At 41.9% G+C, this 22,268-nt stretch overlaps 1 protein-coding gene across 3 annotated transcripts in view; it reads left to right on the top strand.

The window, feature by feature from the left end:
• ITK (IL2 inducible T cell kinase) overlaps positions 1-22,268 on the top strand; it is a gene marked incomplete at both ends in the record, with an annotated part of 64,124 nt that overhangs the window by 4,851 nt on the left and 37,005 nt on the right. For 2 of the 3 annotated variants that reach the window (XM_082835533.1, XM_082835532.1), the window contains 3 exons: positions 14,426-14,530; positions 16,014-16,095; positions 18,679-18,807. In XM_082835533.1, the coding sequence (XP_082691659.1) occupies positions 14,426-14,530; positions 16,014-16,095; positions 18,679-18,807 (316 nt within the window). The remainder of the gene's footprint in view (positions 1-14,425; positions 14,531-16,013; positions 16,096-18,678; positions 18,808-22,268) is intronic. The other variant, XM_082835534.1, reaches the window with a different exon arrangement.

Raw genomic sequence — 22,268 nt, 5'->3', positions numbered from 1 at the left:
TGGTTCTCCCTTTACCCTGAGAGTGGACGCCAAAATCTATCCCACGGTCTCCTCCATTTCAGTTCATGCTCCTTTTCCTCCCATCTCACTGAGCTCCAAACACATAAGATTTTCTTTAACTTTAAGACCCCCCATTTTGAAGGTCACTTGCTTGGGGAAGACTTCCTTCATTTCCCTAGCCTAGGTCATCTCCTCTTGTTACGCTCTGATACAGTGGCACATACGCTTCTTCAAAGTGCATGCCAAATTTGTAATTACCTAGTTATAAATGTGATTATTGTACTGATGTCATTCCCCTCCATTAGACTGTAAGCTTTACAAGAGTTGGTGCCCAATTTGCTAAAGATGGCATCATCAGGGTCTACCACAGTGCCTGGTACATATTATTCACTCATTATTTGCGAAAGAAAGAAAAGAGGGGAAGGAGGAATGTGTAGATACAGTTGGAGAGGTTAGAGTTACACACAGGGACCCCTAACAGAACAAGGCTCAACACCAAAAGAGTTCAGAACAAAGCAAGTGATAAAGGACTTCAAACAGGAGATTCCTGGGTGCAGGAGTAAGTAATTAGGACTCCCTGGAGGCAGCAGATCATGGCTAGCCATGAGAATTCAGGAGGTTGGAGTCTTAAGATTTAGGTCAGAGACACACGTAGAAACCAGCAGGTAGGCCAGTCCGTCCCCCCTCCCAACTCTTTTTAAAAGAACCAAGCAACTCTGTTCTCTTTTACCCTCCACCCTGTCTTACCCTTCCTTCCTTCCCTTTTACAGCTAAACCCTTGGTAGATAACATTCTCAGAGCTACCCGAGCATTTTTGCTTGAGACTTTCACCACTCGTGATCTCTCTCCACTTCATTCCTACGTGACTGAGTTGCCTTCCAGCTCAGCTCCCACTGACACTCAAGGCTTCCTACAATCTACTATCCATGCAACACCTAGAATAGACTTTTAAAGTGAGAAATCAGATATTATGCCCTACTGTAAAGCCCTCCGTGACCGTTTAGAGTATTTAAGTTAATCCTCAACTATGGCCTACAAGACTCTTCACCCATGGTCCCTACCTGCCTTTCAGATTCATTTATTCTGATCCCTTCATCCATCATATCTGACTTCTTTCTGAACCTTGAACACTCCAGGCCATGCCCCCCGCTAGGGCCTCTGTACAGGAGCAGGACTAGGGTGAGATACACTTAAGGGGCCGCTCACTTTTAGGTCCTGCAAGGGCAGGGTCTTTGCATTAGCTGTTCCCACTGTCTGCAACAACCCAGATTTTTGTAGGGTTGGTTCTTTATTGTTTCCCATCTCTTCAAGTATTTTCCCAGAATCCTGTTTCTTTTTCTTTTCTTTTAAAGTCCATAGACACTTCAGTATTCAATATCTGCACTTATTTATTGGGTTTATTGATGTGCTTCCCTGTTCATTTTCTGTCTTACGTCCACTGGAAGGTCACTTCCATGAGCGACTGACTGCCTCGCTCATCCCTGTAACCTCTAGTACGGTGCTGGGCACGTAGTAGGTGGTCAGTAAATATCCAGGGAATGAATGAAGGTCACATAACTCAAATTGAATTCAGAAGAGTATCTGGGAGCTAAAAATGTGGGCCTTGCCTAACCAGGCAAAGAAAAGTAAGAATCCAAAGCAAAGTACTTTGCAGTTCAGGCCACTCAAAGCCAAGAATGTGCGGTTTTGATGTCTGCATTAATGGCATTTCTTTGTGAATTGATTTTTGCTCGTCTGATGTGATGTTGATGTTTTATGGCGGTAGCCATTGGATAGAGAATTCTTGTTTTAGAGGCAAATACTCCCAAGTTAAAATTAGATTCAATTCCTACTGCTCAGGGTCTAGTACATCCATTAATCAGTTTCTGCAGTAAAAATAGGCCACAGGGTAAGACCATAAATGTAAGGGCTTAGTTCCTGACTCAGTCTGGAAGAAAGGTTTCACTGGAAAGCACACGAGCTCAGTTTCTTAAACCATGAGGTTCATGTAATATATGATATCTTTATCTCAAACTCAGAAATGGACCCTATGGAAAACGAGTTTAAAGCTCTTCTCATATTTTCAAGGCCCAAATAGTAGTCCTCATCCCCTCATTTCCCTAACTAACTAGTAGTAAATTCTTCCACTCATCAATGAGTTTTTAGGCCTACAGAAGATAGTATATCTTCCAGGACCTAATTTTCATTGAGAGGTTCGTCTGGGTTTGCCTTCACAAGACCCAGGATCCTCACTTAAAGTTATCCAGAGGAGGGAATGGAAGGTCTGACATGGTTTCCTACGCACAGAAAATTCAGTTCCTTGAAATTTAGTGAAAGTTGTCAGTATTTTAATGGAATAAGAACCTGATCCAAACTCTTATGTTGCCATATAATTCCCACTAACCTAGAGTTATTTATAAGTAGACTTCTCATTATATTTTCCCTTTTTTGATATTCAAAAGTCACAGAATTATACCTGCATATTATAAAAATTCAAATACAAGACTTTTCTCTCTTAAATGACATATATTTGTGCCAAAGCTTTATTACTATTATTAACCTAACACTGTATCAGGGAACTGTTTCTATTCTGATATACATAGATTTACTCATTTGTTCAGCAAAATTTCCTGAGCACCTACTATGTGCAGGATGTTATGTTAGAGACTAGGAATACAGTGGTAAGTAATAGAGACAAGGTGTCTGACCTCATGCTTACACACTAGTGGGGGAAACAGACAACAAGCAAGTATATAAATATATAGAGCAGATACAGACTGCTGTAGGTTCTATGGAAAAACTAAGCAGTTGCTGGGGCTGAGTGGGAAGAGTGGTCAGAGAAGAAATTTCTATCCAGGGTAAAACTTGAAGGATGAGAAAGACAGTCAAGTTAAGAAATGGAGGAGAGCATTCCAGGCAAAAGGAACTGCCAATACGAAGCCTCAAGGTAGAAAAAGCCTTGACCTGTGTTAGGGACACACAATTGAACACACAGAGTTCAAGAGCCCCTTTCTTGTATCTTACAGCATCCCTCTTCCAGGGATACTTGGTCTAGACTCATCCTACTCCACGTTTTGGTGGAAAAGCACCTGGTGTACCAACACTGAGGACCTCAGACTCACACTGAGCTCGGGTGGCCTTTAACAGCAAAGACTAAAAACAAGTTAGAATCCAGTTAAATCCACAATTAATCTCCAGAGACAGAGCAGCGAACCCTCACACCTCCATACTGTTAAAAAAATTAATGAAACAATTACACCCAATTGTTCTCCAAAACCCTTTTGTCTAAAAACATCAATTTACTTCCTCTGTGAGAATGATCTTTACTCTCATGCAGACATAAATTTCGTGTAGTTATAATCATAATGCATGACAATTTTATACTTTTCCATTTATTCTTTTTCCATTATTCTTTTGTAGATACATTTCCATTCACGGACTCCAAAGTAATCATTTTCTCAAATATATGATTTTTTAAATAATCGAGTGGTTCATGTCAGAGATGTACTTATCTATTTTCTGTACTGAACACATCGACGAACTTATCTATCATCTATTGTTTGACATTCAGGTTGTTTTCAGGTGTAGTGAAAATGCTGAAAAGTAACAGTATACCTAATATAGAACTTTCTGCTTTTTAAAATCGGCTCTTTAGGATAGAGTTATGTGGGATAACTGTGTCACGGGATAGCATTTTCTGATCTCTACCGTTTGTTGCTACATAATCTTCCAAAGAGATTGAAGCAATGCCTGGGGCCACCAATAGTTACCAGAATCATTGGAGAAGATTATGTTTCTAAGAAGAAACTAATAAGAAAACAAAAGAATGCTGTTGTGGTGGTGATCTTCAAGTATCTAATACTATTTTGATAGGTTTTAAATGTTATAGTGAGAGAAAGGGCAAAACTATAATATTTTATACATGGGCAAGATAATTTGATTTAAAATCAGTCTTATGTATATGTAGATGAACCCACCCTACATAGTAGGATTGAAGGGGTGCCAAAAAGCCTCCTACTCTGCAAAATATTCGTCTCCTTAGATGATCACCTTAGGGGGTCTGAAATGTTCACGTGAATGCGCTCTTTGGGTTAGATCATCAAGCCTCTTTATCAAGAAGCAAAGGAAATACAGAAAGGTATGACATAAGCCATTTTTCACTGCTCTGTAGAGGTTAGCTCTAACTTTAGACAGGGTCTCAGGGACTGAAAGTCTCAAGCAGACTGTAATTCTGTAATTCTAGAAAAGTGAGATAAGGTGAGAAAGCAACAGCACAGCAGCTTTACAGAATGGGGACCTGGTACTGATTAATCTGGGCGACCTTGGTCAAGTCCTTCTTCTATCTGGGATTTGGTTATCTTGTCCATACTATCAAGGGATTGGACTAGATCAAAGTTTCCCAACTTTTTAAAGCCTGGAGCCCCCTTTTAGTATAAAATTACACGTGTCATTCCCATTCCCATATGTGAAGCAGCAGAAGAAGTGTTCTAGTTGAAGAGAGAACAAGGAGGCTGCCCAGAACCCTACACTCTTGGCCTTACCCTTGGCCTGCAATAATCACCAAAGTGCTTCCAATTCTATGACCTCGGTCTCCCCAGGCTGTAAATTGAATAGTAGAAATGAAAAGGTAACAGCTAGTTTAGAAAGTCATTTCACCTTGAAGCCTCATCTCTAACATAAAAAGTTAGATTGAATGATCTCTAAAGACCCCACCAGCTCAAAAGAAGTGGAAACTATGTGATTGTATCTCACTGCCAATGATATCAGGAATTCACAAATAGACATGGAGATTAGTTAAATATGGAAATCTTTCCAGGAAGTAATACAGCTAAGAGAAGGTTAATAACTGTATGGCTGATAAAAAAAAACCATGTTATCAAAATCCACACATGAACCCAAGAATGCACCCTAAAAAGAAGGCAGTCATTTCAAATGTAACCAATATAAAATTTAGAATAATATGAGCCAATACCTAATGAGTCCTTGCTGCGTTTCAGGGCACCAGATTAAGAGCTTTACACGTATCGTATCAAAAATATTCACAATAACCACATGCAGTAGGTCCTATTGTTATCCCCATTGTATTGATGAGAAAAACAGAGGCTTGGAAAGGCTAAGTATCTTTTCTTAGGTCAGACATCTGGGACACATATTAAAGTTGGAATTAAGTGTTCTACAATGGGTATTTTCAGATCTAGGCTTGTTTGGGTCTGAGAAGTCTTATAATAGAAGCCATGGTGACTGAGAAGGGAGAGTTGGGCCAAGGACTCATTGGTGAGTTTCCAACACTGTCTAATGAAGTCCTGAGCGGGGACCAGTAGGAATGCTCCTGTTAGCTCAGCAGGCCTACCTGAATGACAACACAACAACAGCATTAACAAGAGCAGCCTGCAACAATAACCACAAGGACAGGACTGAACACGTTCCTATGGATTTTTCTCATTTATCCTCACAATTCTTTGAAGAAGATAAAAGTCAAATTCTGTTTTAGAGAGGAAGCAATCGAGACACAGGGAAGTTAAGCAATTTGCCCAAGGTCACAATAGCAGCTGTAAGTACAAAAGCAACAACTTACCTTAGGATTAGGGAGTCCTTGTAGTTTGATCCCACACTGCTTCCTTGCCTGAAAGCAACCAACATAATCAACTTATCAGCTCTTCCAATGATTCTTTATGCATATATATATAAATACAAATAAACTTTCTTCTTTCCCTCCTTTTTATACAATGGTAGCATATGCTACATACACTTCCTAACTTTTCTTTTGGTTGATTAGCAATACTTCTTGAAGATCAATATATACTGATATGCGAGGGGCTTCTTTATTCTTTATTTTTTGGGGGGGGTGTTGCATAATGTGTTGTTGTATGGACAAAAAAACTATCTTGATGGACATTTAGTCTGTTTCCAATTTTCTTGTCATTACAAACAATGAGGAATGAATAACCTTCTAGGTATCTCACTTTCTATATGTATGAATATGACTTAACCAGGGGCAATATTGCCCACCATTGGCAATATCTGGAAATTTTTGGTTGTCATAACTGGGGAAGGGGGTGCTATTGGCTTTGGTGGGTAGAGCCAGGATGTTAAGTATCCTACAATGCACAGGACAAACTCACAACAAAGAATTATTCAGCCCAAAATGTTAATAGTGCCAAGGCTGGGAAGCTGTGGTCTATAGGAAACATTTCTAGAAGTGGGATTGCTGTGTCAAAGGATATCTGCATCTGTTATTTTGCTGAACATGACCTAATTATTCTCCACAGAAGTTGTACCAATCAACATTCTCCAGGGCCACGTGTAAAATTCTTGTTTTCTCAAAACCTCACCAACAGTATTATCATATGTTTTGATCTTTGCAAGTCTGATAGACTTAAAAAAATGGTATACCAGTAAAATTTATTTACACGTCTATTTTATAGTCAGTGAGCATCTTTTCATATGTTTAAGAGCAGTTTAGATCCCTTTTGCCCATCTTTCTATAATGTTGTTATTATCTATCTTAATAATTTGTAGGAGCTCTTTATCTATTAGCTAAAACCTTTGGGCAGGCTAGTTTTAACTTACCTCTACGTTGTCAAGAAATTGTTATCCACTTGCCAATCATTCTAGATGTCTTTTTCAAATCATTTCTATTAAGAGTTTTGTCATGGAGTCCACAAATACTACTTTTTGCTGCACACTTGGTCCTACCTGCTGTTCCCTCAATCAACCAAGTAACAAATAATCAATTGAACATCATCTCTGTGCAAGGAGTTATTTCCTGAAATCTAATGAAGTTGCTATCCATTTATATACTTTGGCTACTGAATCACCAGTGCTCGAAAGGTAGATTCAAAAATACATTCTTTCAAACTCATTCGAAATCTAATATGCCCTATATTGGAAAGAAGGAGGGCTTTGAAAGAGCATTCAAAGACCAGAGATGCTGAGAGAGAAAATGTGCAGGACACCTACAGGGTCTACTCTGTACCACTTAGTTCTTGCTCTTAATTTCCACATTAAGTCCTTTTCTCTCTACCCACTTTTGTAAGCAAATTTAAACGAACAATGCTTTTTTAAGGCTAAGATCACTAATATCATTGCTAAGAAGAATTAGGCTGGAATTATTCCTGAATTGTTGCTTCACCTCTAAGACAAATACACCACATAAAAGCACACAGAGCTGTTTATTAATCTATAAAGAAAATGACTAGCACTCAAGGAGAGCAGGAGAGGAAATGTCATGAACTTGAACCTCCATGGATACAGAAGAGCAGGCGGCAGGTGCTGCCTGGCTGCCACTGACTGCTAAAGGGGTCATGAGGTTATAAAGGCAAAGAGCTGCGTCATTTTGCACACCCAGCATTTGATGTGTACCACTTGGCCTTCTCCCATAGACATCTGCCAAACCCGTATTACAGTGTGGTGTTTTTAAAATGGGTGACTGCTTTAAAATAGTATTTTTATTTTTCTGCTTAGTAAATTTACATGCTCACGGCAAAAACTTCAAATATTATAATAATATATAACTTACCCTGCAAAAGTCTTCCATAGTGTCATCCACAAGAGAGAACCAGTATAGCAGTGTTACTTCTTGTAGTATTTCTTTGATTATTGAACATATTAATATATATTTTATTATGTCTTTTCCCAAAAATGAGATGATGCTCCACCTATTGTTCTAAATCTACTTTTTACATTTTATATATATATATATTTTTTCCCCTCCATATAGACCAGCTTTACTCTTTGTTGATGGCTACAGAGTGGTCACAAGACAGATGAACCATAACTAATCTGACCGTTTGTCTATTGGTGGGTATTTAGGTTTCTCTAGACTTTTCAGTGTAATAAATAATGCCACAAGGATTTTCCTACTTCTTTATATTTTAAACAAATGTTTCCATAGGATAAATCCTATAAGGGAAATGTATTTATTTATTTTAGTTAACTGCTTTTACACAATAAAAGAAATACACGTTCATGGTAAAATAGTGAAACAGTATAGAAGGATATGAGGTGAAAAGAAAGTCTCTCTACTTCCTACTCCCGAACCCCAGAACTACTCCCAGGGGTATCTGCTCTTAATAGCTTCTTGTGAGAAAACACATTCATAATTTTAATAGAGGATCCCAAATTGAGTCTGGAAACTGTATGAGAGTATAGTCCTGTTTCTTTTCTTTTCTTTCTTTCTTTCTTCTTGTTTTTTTTTTTTTTTGTTTGTTTGTTTGTTTTTGTGGGGAGGTGGGGAGAGGGTGAGTAAAATCCTTTTATTTTCAGGTAGTCAGGGTGCTACTACTAATGAGATGGTGGACTTTAAGGGAAGCTTGAGTGTTTTCCCCACAGCACAACCAGCCTCATCGTAAACCAAGGTGTGAAAAGCTGAGGTGAGGAAAGCCAGTTTACTCTGGTTCGGCCATGACGAAAAGGTCTTGTGGAAAGAAAAGGAGGCAGGTGTGGGATGGATCATAGTTTCCTGGCTTTAAGTCAGTCTAGGTGCCTCGAAACCTGCTACCTTAGCTCCAGATCTTCCCAGAACTTGAAAGTTTAGTGGGGGTAGGTCCGGGTGAACATGGACTGGGAGAGGGAAGAACCAGCAACAGCTAATTACAAATTACACTGGTGTTCTAGAAGACGCTGCTTTTTCCATTGAGATCACATCTTTATTAGGTACCAAGTAGCTCACGTCATTAAAACCCTGAGTTGCAGCTGTCAGCAGCATCCCTACTCCCCAAGAACTAAATGATTCAGAAGACCTAAGAGAACTAAGCCCAGAGAACTGAGACAACTTGCCCAATAATACTTGTTCTCATAGGGATTCCATCCATTACTTTTCCAAGTTCCGAATTTCTGCTTGTCTCCCCTTCAGCATGAGGGTTCCCTTTGCCATAAAAGACAGAAAGCTGCATTGGGAGACTGGGAGGGAACTCGTGGGTTACCTCCAGCATGTTTTGCAGAGGGGATGGGACTAGAATCCAGGAAAGCTCCTAAAACCAGTCTTAGAACTGATAGTCGGAATTCTGGCAGGGGTGGGCGAAAGCAGCCCCCAAGTCAGTCACTGAAGTTTCGCCTCACATGACATCAGTTTTCATTTCGATTTCATCATTGTGCCGTTTCAGATTGGTACAATGGCTGGCTGTACCACACCCCAGAAGAAGCGATGAACAAAATATTCAAAATGCCTGCTTAAAATCATGAAAAGTATTTCCTAATCTCAAAGAAACTGATAAAAGCAGCACGTGGCTCCTTTTACAGTGTGATCCGAGAAAGCCTTTTTTTATTATTTTATTAGTTTTGGCTGTGTTGGGTCTTTGTTGCTGTGCGCGGCTTTTTCTAGTTGCGGTGCGCGGGCTTCTCGTTGCGGTGGCTTCTCTTGTTGTGGAGCACGGGCTCTAGGCACGCGGGCTTCAGTAGTTGTGGCTCTCGGAATCTAGAGTGCAGGCTCAGTAGTTGTGACGCACAGGCTTAGTTGCTCCGCGGCATGTGGGATCTTCCCAGACCAGGGCTCAAACCTGTGTCCCCTGCATCGGCAGGCGGATTCTTAACCACTGCGCCACTAGGGAAGTCCCTGAGAAAGTCTTAAACGCATCGCTCCCCTTTGAAAAATACTGCTTCCCTTTGAAAAACACTCTCCCAGTTGATGCTTGAAATTTGATTATCAAATCTCCCTCTAGGTTTAAGTCTCTAATACCTGTCCTAATCCAAACTCCTGTGAAACAAATCAAGCCTTAAGCTCTCAGGAAGTTAAATCTTAGGTGAATGACTATTTGGGTGAAGTTTTGACGGGCAAGGGGGAAGGGAAGCAGAGAGCTAAAGTCCCCATGTTTGCTAAAATGAGAGCAAATGTGACGCAGATGGGAAGACCAGGCAACAGGCCCCTTTCAAGGTTTTGCCCTGGTTTTACAAATAATTGGCAAAGTAAACAAATAACTCCGGAATGTCAAAATCACCAGGATCACCAGTTAAATATTAATGTTGTCCTCCCAAATGGTGGTTCTCAGTTACATATTTACCTGAAAGAAAACCCCAAAGAGAATGTGGACACATAAAGACAAGAGAGTGAGGTCTTGATCTTTGGGCAGCATTTGGAGAAGGAAAGGAAAGGAAGTAACTTGGGTGGGTGGTTTATCATTTGAATGATTTTCTTTTGCTAGTAGGTTTATGTAGATCTTTTAAATCCTCTAAGTTAACCCACTGATTCAGGGACAGTTATTATTTCCACTTAAAAAAAAACACAAGGCAACAGAGAAGTTGAGACATTTGCCTGAGGTTGCACAGCTGGTCAGACAGACATGGGTTTGCCTGATATGAAAGTTCCATTTCTCTCTCACTCAGCCTCACTGGAGGAGAAGGCTGAAGTTCTACTGTTTTTCAGAAGGGTGGAGATGTCCTCTTTCATGGGTAACCGACACACAGCTTCTTACTGATGTATCTGCTGGACTAGCTGAGCAGCCAAGGCACCAATGTTATAGGAGCAAAGAGGGAGCTCTGGGCTACCGCTTTGAAATCCAACATAAGCATTTCACAACCAAATGAGGCAGAAACAAATCTCCACTGGGTCATGGCTTACAGAAATTGGTCATGCAATTGATTATTCAGCGTTGGGTTTGGGGAATGAAAGCCTCCTACTTTAAGTCAGGGCAGGTGCAAAGCCATGAAGCAGTCATTAATCACTCAGGCTCTGGAGTCACAGAGTTGAGCTTGTATGCTCACTTATAAAGAGACTTGGTCCCTCTGAACCTCAATGTCCTCACCTGCAAAATGGGGGAATAATACTCTGTAGGACTGTGATTAAATAAGATGGCCTGTTGAGTGCCTGAAGTATAGGAAATGCTCCCAAATATTATGGTCTTTTTGTTTTTTCCTGCCTTCTTTAAAAGTCACAATCCAAAATTCTATTTCATAGGATACATTAACATAAAAAGAAAGGCGATATAAAAGCCACTTGCACAAGCTTTCCTTGTACAAATATGTGGGCATCAGCATCTTTTTAGATTGTGTTTGACATATATCAAATGTCCAGGGTGAAGCTTTGCCATATGAGGACAGCTTTGAATGTGGCCAAGAAAAGAGACAAGGCCAAGTGAAGTTCTGTGATCTTCACCTCAAGGGGTGCAGATGGAATAAAGAGGAAGAATGAGGACCTGCTTTACTTGGTGTCTCTCTTTCTCTGGTGGCTTTCATGTGGCTTCCTTGGAAGGTTTTACACTGGCATTTTTCAGAAATAGCGCAGTTGTTTGGGATGATTACAGGCAGTCACCATCTCCCAGAGACAAAGCTGTGTTTAGCTCACTGACCGACTGTCCCCCCCGCCCAGCTCGGGGAAGGCACAGCTGACCCTGCAATTTACCACGTAGCAGGTCTTTGGAGATCTGAGGAGAACTGGCCTTAGGGTGTCAGAGAGACTGACCAAGCAGGACACATTGTGAGGGGGGAACCTGATCACTCCTCTGGGGCTGAGAGTGAACTTTGATGATAGAATGTGAAATCCATTTCCACCGAAGGCTCACCTGACAGTCTCTTAAAATCCATGTTGGAACTCAGTGAATACTAAGAAGTCAAAGAAGATCACCTGAGTTTAGAGAAATCTTCCCTGGAAATCTTGAAGCCACACTGCCTAATAAGGTAGCCACCAGTCGTGTGTGGCTACTGATCACTTGCAATGTGGAGAATCCAAATTGAGACATCTTGTAAAATACACAAAGTCTTAGTCCTTAAATATAATAGCTCTCAATTTTTTTATGTTGATAACATGTGGAAATGATAATATTTAGAAACACTGGGTTAAACAAAATACTGTGCTCTTAAAATTAATTGTACTTGTTTCTTTTTGCTATTTTTAGTGTGGCTGCTAGAAAATTTTAAAGTCCATATATGGCTCACATTATGTTTCTGTGGGTTAGCACTGCTTTAGAACTTCACATAGAATTTGTATCCCTAGTCACAACTCCAGTTACTGTTTACGTTCACCTGATGCCCTGATTATGATGATCCCAGGCTATTAACAACTGATACTTATCCAGAATGTTTCTACCCCAGGGCTTTTGCTCTTGCTGTTTACTCTACCTCAGGCTCACTCTCTTATCTGGCTCCTTTATTGACTTTCTGATCTCTTCTCAAATGCCCTGTCTCCAGTGAGGGCTGCCCTGACCACCAGTTGACCATATCAACCTGTCCTATTCTCCTTAGAGCACTTGTGTGTATTGTCTGCCTTCCCAGCTAGACTAGAGCTCCATGAGAAGGTCTACCATGTTCATCTCTCTATTTCCTGCACTCAGAACACCACCTGGCTCAGAGCTGGCCTTCAATAAATATTCCTGAATGGCTAAACGCATTAGCCTTAAGTCTGATTGAGACTATCTAAGCTGCCTTCCAACTCGGCACCCTTCGTTTATATCATCCTAACTGGGCACCCATGGTGGACCAGCCACTGTGATAGGCTTGGGCTATAGGGTAACAGATGTCCTGGTCTTTACTCTCAGGAATGCAGGAGTTCCAGTGACAAAAATGTCTGCAAACAGAGTGGTCCTGTTACTGCCATGAGCCTTCTGTTGCATTTTACCATGTACGCTACTAAGGAAATAACCCAACAGAGGTTGAAAACCAAGATAACCTCAAAGCTCAGACTCCCTGTTTATCACCTGTAACTGCAGATGGTTTTTGAGAAGACAGCTCTCTTGTGCTCTTCTGCTTTTGAAAACAGATTACTATTACATAGAAAGACTATGATTATGGGCACGTATTTCTAGCTATGAAAGACTCTAAATGAGAAGAGAGTTTGGGTCCAAAGGGCACATGTTTTCAGAGGTTATTAAGGGAAGACTGACCTCTTAATACATCCTGAGATTACAAAAGCACACTGGAGACCACTATGTGGAAGAGATGCTCATTTTCGTATTATATATCCTATAAATATGTGTGGGAAAGATAAATACATTCCAAATGGTTAACCTTGGCTAGCTCAGAGTTGTGGAGAAGGATAGGATACTGAAATACTAGAAATATTTTCTCAACATACCTCCATATTGTTTTATTTGTTACAATGAACATGGATAGATTTTGTACTTTCAAAAATGAATAAATTTGTTTCCAGAAAGAAAATTTAAAAAAAGGAAATACCACAAAACTTCCCTGTATTCAATAAAGAGTACTTCTCACATCTTGAATTTTTTTCATCTCAGTTCTGTGCCTCATCTACTAAAGCAAATGCTAGCCATTAGGCTGAGTATCAAGAAGTGGTGAGTAAAGCCTGAGCTCATTTCTGGAGAATTTGATGATGTCATACTTCCCAAATACCCACCCAGTACCCTCATATATCACAACTCTCTTGCCATAGTTAGGACTTCTTTAACCTCTTTCACTAGGAGGGTACCCTTTATTGAGGGCACATATCATAGGCCAGGTCATTTGTTTACATATTCCCATCTTATTCTGCAATCAACACTTAAAGGGTAGGCATTATTATCCTCACTTCTCAGACGTGGAAACTGAAGTTCAGGGAGGTAGATGAATGACCCAAGGTCACAGAGCTGGTTAGAAGCAGAGCCCAACTTTGTCCCTAGCCCTTTCCAACCTTGTGCCTGATTCACCACCATCTGTTCTACCTCTTTCTTAAGGATAAGCTAAGATGAATTGTTTTGCAACCGGTTCCATAACTGAATTAAACTCTATTCTCAATGGAAGCCTAATTCCAGGCACCTGTGAAAGGCTCCTGCTCTCCAAAAGCTTTTCCCTAACTAGCCTTCTATGGACCCTTATCGTCTACCAACCTAACATGCCCTGGGATCCAAGGATGAGGACCCTTAGAAATGGGTAACATGTGACACGGTTATAAATCACAAAGACCATCATGTGAATTAGTTATCAAGGAATACATCTAGCAGCTTCCAAGGAAATGAGACATGGGGCCAGTAAAATTTAATGGGGGTGTGGAGAAGGGATAGTTACAGAGCAGAGTCAGGAATGTCCTACAGGGGTGCCATTGTGAGATCACGGATAACTAAGGGACACAGAGGAGGCAGATATAGAAAAGAAAGGTGCCACTAAAGGTATTTGTCACCAACCAGGTCAGGCCTGAGCTCACTTACTATGCTAATAAGGCCATGAACAAGTACAAAGCAGAAAAAAACTGGCACATGTGTGGTTTCCCACAGATTGCACTACCCATCCCAGCTGTAAGTTCTGCAAATGCTGCTGTTTGTCACAAGGTAACTGGGATATAAGGCACAGTGGCTCAATGAACAGAAGTCAGTCACTCCATCAAAAAGATGATTCAAATAACATGTTCTCCCAGAAGTCCACTCAGAGTGTTCTTCTCAGGCACTGAGGGCTAAGAAGCTTCTGGATATTTGGAGGGTTGGTTTACAGTGGATCTTATCTAGTAATGTATTTCTAGAAGCAGCCTGGACAAAAATATTGTCTTCCTTCTTCCTTAAATGGAATGTGCTTTTTCTCCACACAGAAAAAGCGCACTTTGAAGGGCTCCATTGAACTTTCCCGAATCAAATGTGTCGAGATTGTGAAAAGTGACATTATCATCCCATGCCACTATAAATATCCATTTCAGGTAAGTGCATCAGGGACAATGGTTAAAATGCTCAGTCATTGTACAAGAAGGTGGGACAGAGATGACTCTGGTCAAGGGTCAGAACTTAGACCAAGCCCAGAAGAAATTGCTGTTTTCTTTCAACCGATGATGCATTCATTCATTCAACAAAGATTAACCACAAAATCTTGAAAAAGTTGTCATTCATTTCGCTTTCCCTCATGTCTTCCCCACCTCAAGGAAAGTCCTAAGTACTCTACTCCTGGGGGGAGGAAAAAAGCTATCAAGGGCCCCAAGCCTAATATTCCATAAGGGTGGTTTACTCATGACTTGGGACAACAGATTACAATACGTGGTTATAAATTGCTTGGAGGCCCTGGAGTAAAAAGACTCAGATTTTATAATCTGAGAACTATATGGAGTTGTGCTGTCCAATACAGTAGCCAGTAGCCACATGCAGATGTTTACATTTAAATGTAAATTAATTTAAATTACACAATATTAATCAGCTCCTGAGTCACACTAAGCCACATTCAATGAATAAACTTTTCACACCTTCAATAGTCACACGTGGCTAGTGGCTAATTTATTGGACAGCAGAGATTTTAGAACATTTCCATCACTGCAGAAAGTTCTATTGGCCAGAGCTGGTGGAGAGTATATTTAGTCTTTAGGTCATGACATCATCTAAATCTCGTTACCACTCTTGACATTTATGGTTCTGAAAGAGTGGATATCTTCTTGCACATCCTAGGGTACTGTTCACGTTTACCAATCTGAGGAGTTAATATTCCACTTTTTAATGTGGCATAAAAAAGGACTTTTTTCCTACTAGAAATATGACCTCCACAAGTTGGAATTTTTAGTACCAAAAGTAAAAGGAATAACACATATTTTTCCCATCATTAAAATTCCAATTACAAATGAGTGCATGGAAAAAAAAAAAGCCTGGTGAAATTAAAAGATGTGTAGTACATTAATAGTATTTGCTCAATGTCAATTTCCTGGTTTTAAAAACATACTATGTTATGTAAGATGTTATCATTGGAGAAAAGTGGGTGAAAAGTATACAGGAACTCTGTACTATCTTTGGAAATTCTTGGGTGTCTTATTTCAAATTAAGAAGTTTTAAAAATCTCGATTATATATTTATCATCTAATATCTTACTCTTTCATATGCCAGAATTTTTTTTAATCACTGAAAAATTAATATGAGAAGTAAACGTCCTGTCTAGGTAAGTGGAGAACTCTTTTCTCCAGCGATTTGAATTTAGTGATGGCATACTGGTGACATGTATTCGAAGATGAGCTGTGGAGTTTCACCCTGTATCTGCACAGCATCCAAACTCCTGGATAAAAAGGACACTAGTCCCTAAATTACCCAAATGTTTGCCTTTGATGACAACTTGAGACCCCACTCTTGGCCCAGTAAGCCAGGTGGGCCTGCTGTCAGTCATACATCTCTGGCTGCATTGTTCACCTTGAACTCTGTGTGTGTTTCCAGGTTGTGCATGACAACTACCTCCTGTATGTGTTTGCTCCAGATCGTGAGAGCCGGCAGCGCTGGGTGCTGGCCCTTAAAGAAGGTAATTAACCTCCTGTGCAATTGAATCCCTGAGATGCCTAGATCCTCTAGAAGGCTTGAGTTCCGTGATAGACTAAAGGGCGGCTGATGGTCAAACATTTCTCCCTTTTGGTGCTGGTGGAGGGTCCCACGTTTTCAACTTGGGTAACAACCAGTATAGTACAGGGTCAGGCAAATCCTCTCTGCCACCTGCTTTTGTAAAGGTCTGAGATAAGGATGTTTTTAAATTTTTTTTAATGGTTCTATTTAAAAGGGTTATGTAAATACCTCCATAATATATCAATTGTGCCTGCTGGTGAGCAAAACCTAAAATATTTACTACCTAGTCTTTTAAGAAAAAGTCTGCTGACCCCTCGTATAGTATGAAGAATAAGAGCATGGGCCCTTGAGTTAGATAACCTGGGTTTGAATCCTGGCTCTGCCACTCACTAGCCACGTGCGCTTGGGCAACTTCCTCAACTGCTCTGTGCTTCAGTTTCTCCATCTGTTTTTAACAAGGGGAGGAGGAGGGAATAAAAATAATAGTACCTGCCTCCTGGTATTATGCTAAGTAGAATAAGTCAGACAGAGAAAGACAAATGCTGTATGTTTTCACTTATATGTGGAATCTAAAAAATAAAACAAATGAATATAACAAAACAGAAACAGACTCACATAAACGGAGAACAAACTAGCAGTCTCCAGAGCAGAGAGGGGTGGGAGGAGGGGCAAAAGAGAAGAAGGGGATTAAGAGGTACAAACTACCAGTCATAAAATAAATAAGTCACAGGAATGTAATGTACAGCACAGGGAATATAGTCACTATTTTATAATAACTTTGTATGGTATGTAATCTACAAAAACACTGAATCACTATGTTGTGCACCTGAAACTAATATCGTAAGTCAACTATACTTTTTTTTAATAAATTTATTTATTTTTGGCTGCGTTGGGTCTTCGTTGCTACATGCAGGCTTTCTCTAGTTGCAGCGAGCGGGGGCTACTCTTTGTTGCTGTGCAAGGGCTTCTCATTGCAGTAGCTTCTCTTGTTGAGGAGCACGGGCTCTAGGTGCACAGGCTTCAGTAGCTGTGGCACATGGGCTTAGTTGCTCCGCCGCATGTGGGAGCTTCCCGGACCAGGGCTCGAACCCGTGTCCCACGCGTTGGCAGGAGGATTCTTAACCACTGCGCCACCTGGGAAGTCCCAACTATACTTTAATAAATAAATTTTTTCAAAAGCACCTGCCTCCAGAGCTGCTAAGAGTAAGGCCCTTGGGACTATCCAGGCCCATAGTCAGAACCCAACAAATGACAACTAGCCTTAAAGGTTTTCAGATCATTGTAAGGGTACTTCTTAGGACTTGCCTTCCTGACAGCATAATCAGAACCAGCACAGCATTTATGAACATGAGCTGTGGAGCCAGGCTGCTAAGGAGAAAATTCCAGCTCTGCCAACTATTAGTGTGTGACCTTGGGCAAATTCCTTGACTTTTCAGTGTCTCCATTTCCTCAGCTATAAATTCTGATTAGAAACAGGAAGTCATAGGGTTATTGTGAGAATTAAATGTGTTAGGACGTTGATTCACTTTGTTATAAAGCAGAAACTAACACACCATTGTAAAGCAATTATACTCCAATAGAGATGTTAAAAAAAAAGTGTTAGGACATGACTTGGAATCATACCCAAAGAAAGCACTCAATCCATCTTACTATTATTATTATTTAATATTATTTTATTGTCATTTAGCCTGAAGCCCTGGATTTGCAGGAGAACTGGGTTCAAATATTAATCTAAATAGCTGTGGGGACTGAGGGTAGGCAAGCCATTTGAAATCTCGGGAGCCACGATGCCTCTATCTGAAAAATGAGACTAAATATACAAGTCTTATCTTCTTCCAAGGTTGTTGTGAGTCCCAAACAGCACGTGCCAGATAAACTGGGAAGGGCTCTCAAGTTTAACAGTCAACGGGCAGAGAACAAACCCTAAAGTACGAAGTAACCAAAAGGGCCCCAACTATGCTCATTGGCCGCTCTACCTCGGTGGAGGGGTTTTACTCACAGGATGTTACAGTTGAAAGAAGGATTAGAGATCATCTGTCTAGTCCTCTGTTTTTTTATACTTTTTTTTTTCCTTAGGAGGAAAGCTTCTTTTTTCCTGTACCAAAATCTGACTTTAAAGCCACAAATCTAGAAAGGATAAAAGCAAAGTTGCTATAGTTGAAGGTGGGAGAAATGTAGTGGTGAGAATCCTACCTATTCAGCCTTCCCTAAGTTCCCTAAGGCGCTTTTGTGGGGCCCATGGTCCCAGTCTAACAACATCATGGCACAGTGGGAACTGGGGCTCAGATGAGGGTTTTGCCCAACCTGAGGACACACAACTAACTCAAGGCAGAGCCGGATAAGAACCCAGATCTGCTGATGCCTAGATTCAATATGCACTCCTCCGTAAATGTATATGCCCGGAAAAAAGGCCATTTTTCTGACTATTCTAGGGAATACTCATGCAAGCTCACACAGCAGGGTCAATCTCAAGGAATTATAAAGTTGGTGGCCCTTGATAGACCGACCTGGAAATAACTCCTCTGCCGGTGCCAACCCCTTTCAGAAACCAGAAATAACAACAATTTGGTGCCCAAGTATCATCCTAATTTCTGGATGGACGGGAGATGGAGATGCTGTGCTCAACTGGAGAAGCTTGCTGTGGGCTGTGCCCAGTATGATCCCACCAAGAATGGTAAGTGACTATGAATTCCCTTTCTTCTTCGTACAGTGACTGGCCTCTCTACTAGTAGGAAGGAAAGGCTCTTTGCTTCCCATCACCAGGGGTGTCCAGGATTGAATGCAAAAGTCCACAATTTCAAAATTTTCAGAAGGCAATCATCCACCTCTACCACCAGTCTGTTGATTTTTGTTTGTTTGTTTTTTGTGGTACGCGGGCCTCTCACTGTTGTGGTCTCTCCCGCCACGGAGCACAGGCACCTGACGCGCAGGCTCAGCGACCATGGCTCACGGGCCCAGCCGCTCCGCGGCATGCGGGATCCTCCTGGACCGGGGCACGAACCCGTGTCCCCTGCATCGGCAGGCAGACTCCCAACCACTGCGCCACCAGGGAAGCCCTGTTGATGTTTTTTCATCTCAAGGCCGATATCTTTTTAACTCCTTGCTACTCAAAGTGTGGTTCTTAGACCAGCGGCATCAACATCACCTGGAAGCTAGTTAGAAATGCAAATACTAGGCCCCCTCTTAGGTCTGCTGGATAAGAATTTGTATTTTAACAAGATAAGATCCCCAGGAGATCTGTGTGCACAGTAAAGTTTGAATAATACCACTATACCTTCAAGTTAGGAAATTTGATCGCCACAGTCTACTCAAATCTGAAGTTGTAGAGACAGCCCTAGAGATACATAAAATTATCTATTACAGTGGCATCATATCACACGTGTTCAATCACACAAGTTGAATTCTATACACTTGGAGGGGGAAGAAAGTAAAACCAAAACAACCGCTCATTTTACAATGTGGCTTCTCCCCACCTCTACTTACTTGCCCTTGACCTCCACAGTCTCAGAGAAAAGGAGGCCACAGCCTAACTGCACAGCAGAAACAAAAGATACTGGTTTTTGGCCTTTGAGGTCAAAGACCCAGGTCCTAGAGATCGGAGTGCACCTCGATTTTATCTTATGTGATGACTTTGGGACCTGAACCCCCAGTGAAGGGCAACTCCACTCTGATGCACTTTTACGTACATTACACTCTCATTCCTCATAACCATCTGGGGCAGATGGTATGATGTTAAAGAAAGAGGAGGCTTGAGGACTTCAACATGCTCAAGGTCGTACAGCGAGGAGGTGCTCTGCAAAGCCCTTGTTGACTAGGAATGACGGATCATGTGGACTGTTTGCTTCCATAGCCCTCTCCTCTCAACCTCTCTTACCGTACTTAACTTTTCTCATCCATCAGTTTCTTTTTTGCACTAAAACCTAATACCTCAGATTGACAGCCCAAGGCGGATGTGCTAAATGTAAAACGTGGCTGGGTTTTCTGCGGCTTCCTGAGTTGCAGCCCCTCTTAGTGCCACTTTTTTTTTTTTTTTTTTTTTTTTTTTTTTTTTGCGGTACGCGGGCCTCTCACTGTTGTGGCCTCTCCCATTGCGGAGCACAGGCTCCGGACGCGCAGGCTCAGCGGCCATGGTTCACGGGCCCAGCCACTCCGCGGCATGTGGGATCTTCCCGGACCGGAGCACGAACCCGTGTCCCCCGCATCGGCAGGCGGACCCTCGACCACTGCACCACCAGGGAAGCCTCCTAGTGCCACTTTTAAAACAACTACTTCTCACTCTCTACCTTGGGAGAGAAAGTTCAAGGTTACCACTCCCTTGGCCCAGAAGAATATTTACCTAGTTTTAGAGGTCAGTGATGCCATGCATTAGCCCTGTGGACCATCCTCATGAAGGTTAATATCTCACGAAAAAGAAGTGGAAGGTTTTATATGAGTGGAATCAACCACAAGAACAGGATGGTGTGGGCTTGCCTCAGTGACTGAAAGCTCTTTCCGAGGCCAGAGTGGTCTCCAAATTCCTGCCAGCACCTTGCCGTAGGTCCTTGGATGGGTCACTTTGCCATAAAGTACCCTAATATCCTCATCTCTAAAATGGAAGGGGAAGTTTTAGGGGTCCTAAGATGAAATATTCTCTAAGCCCATTTCCAATTCTGAAATTCTTTGAATCTATGTTTCTGTTTTGCAATTTCCACCATGCATGTAGCGGCTGTTCCTATCCAAGGCAGACAGTATTTCCTCCCCACATGAAGCCAGGGTCTAACCACTGCACCCTGCTGCTGCTCCTGCTTTTGAGTTGCAGTCTACCACCATCTCCTCATCTGAGCCTGTCCTAACTTCCCCTTCTTCTGACTTGGTTTAAATAACGTCATGCACCATAGTTTCGACAGAATCGAGAGCAGACTTTCGAAGAAGCACACTGCACTGGGCACGTAGCACATGATCATCTACTCTGAGTGAAGGCTTGTAGAATTCCCAGTGTTGGGCACATGTACCAAGCAGGGTCTAAGAGCACAGGGCTTCAGGATGAGAAACACCTGGTGTGAGTCCCAGCCCCCTCACGTCCTTGCTCTGTGACTTCGTATATGTTACTTAACCTTTCTGAGTCTCTGTGCCTGTCTCCTCATCTGTCAAATGGGGATTATGAGAATAAGTAGCTACTTTGTGGGGGTGCTGGGAGACTCAGTGTGGGTGGGGAAAGCTCTTAGCACAGCTGCAGGCACTTAGTGAGCTTGCAATAAATGGTAATTGTGTCTCCGAGCCTTTCTCATTTGTGGACAGAAGAATCTGAAGCCGAGATAGTATGTGTGTGTCTCTCTGGGAAGTAGCAGAGGTGGTTGAGTTTTAAACAGACTCTGCTATACCCAACGCACAGCAGCACTTAACGTCTGCAACCAGAACTGGCCCCGATCGCACCACATACGAACTTCACCCAGAGAGGGAGGAAGAAAGGCAAGAGCAAGGCCAGAGGAAGAAGAAAGAGAGACCAGGCACAGAATGCTCAGGGCTGGAAGGGGCTCAAGTCCACACAGCTTGTGTGTGGTGGAGCTGGGGTTAGGACACCTGGCTCCTGGCTCCTGGCTCCAAGATGAGTGCCGAATAGGAACCATGTTTCCTATTATGTATGTCTCCTTCTCTGTTAACTGCACACCCAATACCCAATCCTGCCCTTGCTTAAGGAGTTAGCACAAGGGTTGGGCTCCAGTGTCAATGTGTGAATCTCTTCTTACTACATGCCTGACACAGGCTGCCCACCTCCAAGTCAACCCCCTGCAGAGATGAGGCGCTTGCCGCCTGTAGATGCAGCCCACTCCCTGTTTACCTCTAATTGTTAAAGAAGTCCTTGAACTGAGCAGAAGCCTGGGCACTGCCTCCCATATCACACATCCTCCCAGACACACAGACACACAACTCAGGTCCGTTGATTCCAGGCTTGACCTTTTTTAGTGCCTCAAAGGACAAATGCTGAGAGACACAGATGGAGAGGTGAAAGGGAAGAGAGAGGGAAAGGGAGAGAGAAGAGAAGAGAAAGGAGGAAAGAAGAAAGAGACACAGAGAGAAGGAGCCATGGAGACACAAAGAGATAAACAGAGCGGGGTGTTGGGGTGTTGTCTGGGGGAGTCAGCAAGAACAAATACT

Source organism: Leucopleurus acutus (genome assembly GCF_964270905.1).
Source record: "Leucopleurus acutus genome assembly, chromosome: 3".
NCBI classification, from domain to species: domain Eukaryota; kingdom Metazoa; phylum Chordata; class Mammalia; order Artiodactyla; family Delphinidae; genus Leucopleurus; species Leucopleurus acutus.
Note: the sequence above shows the minus strand (reverse complement) of the source record. Positions and strands in the feature narration are given on the sequence as shown.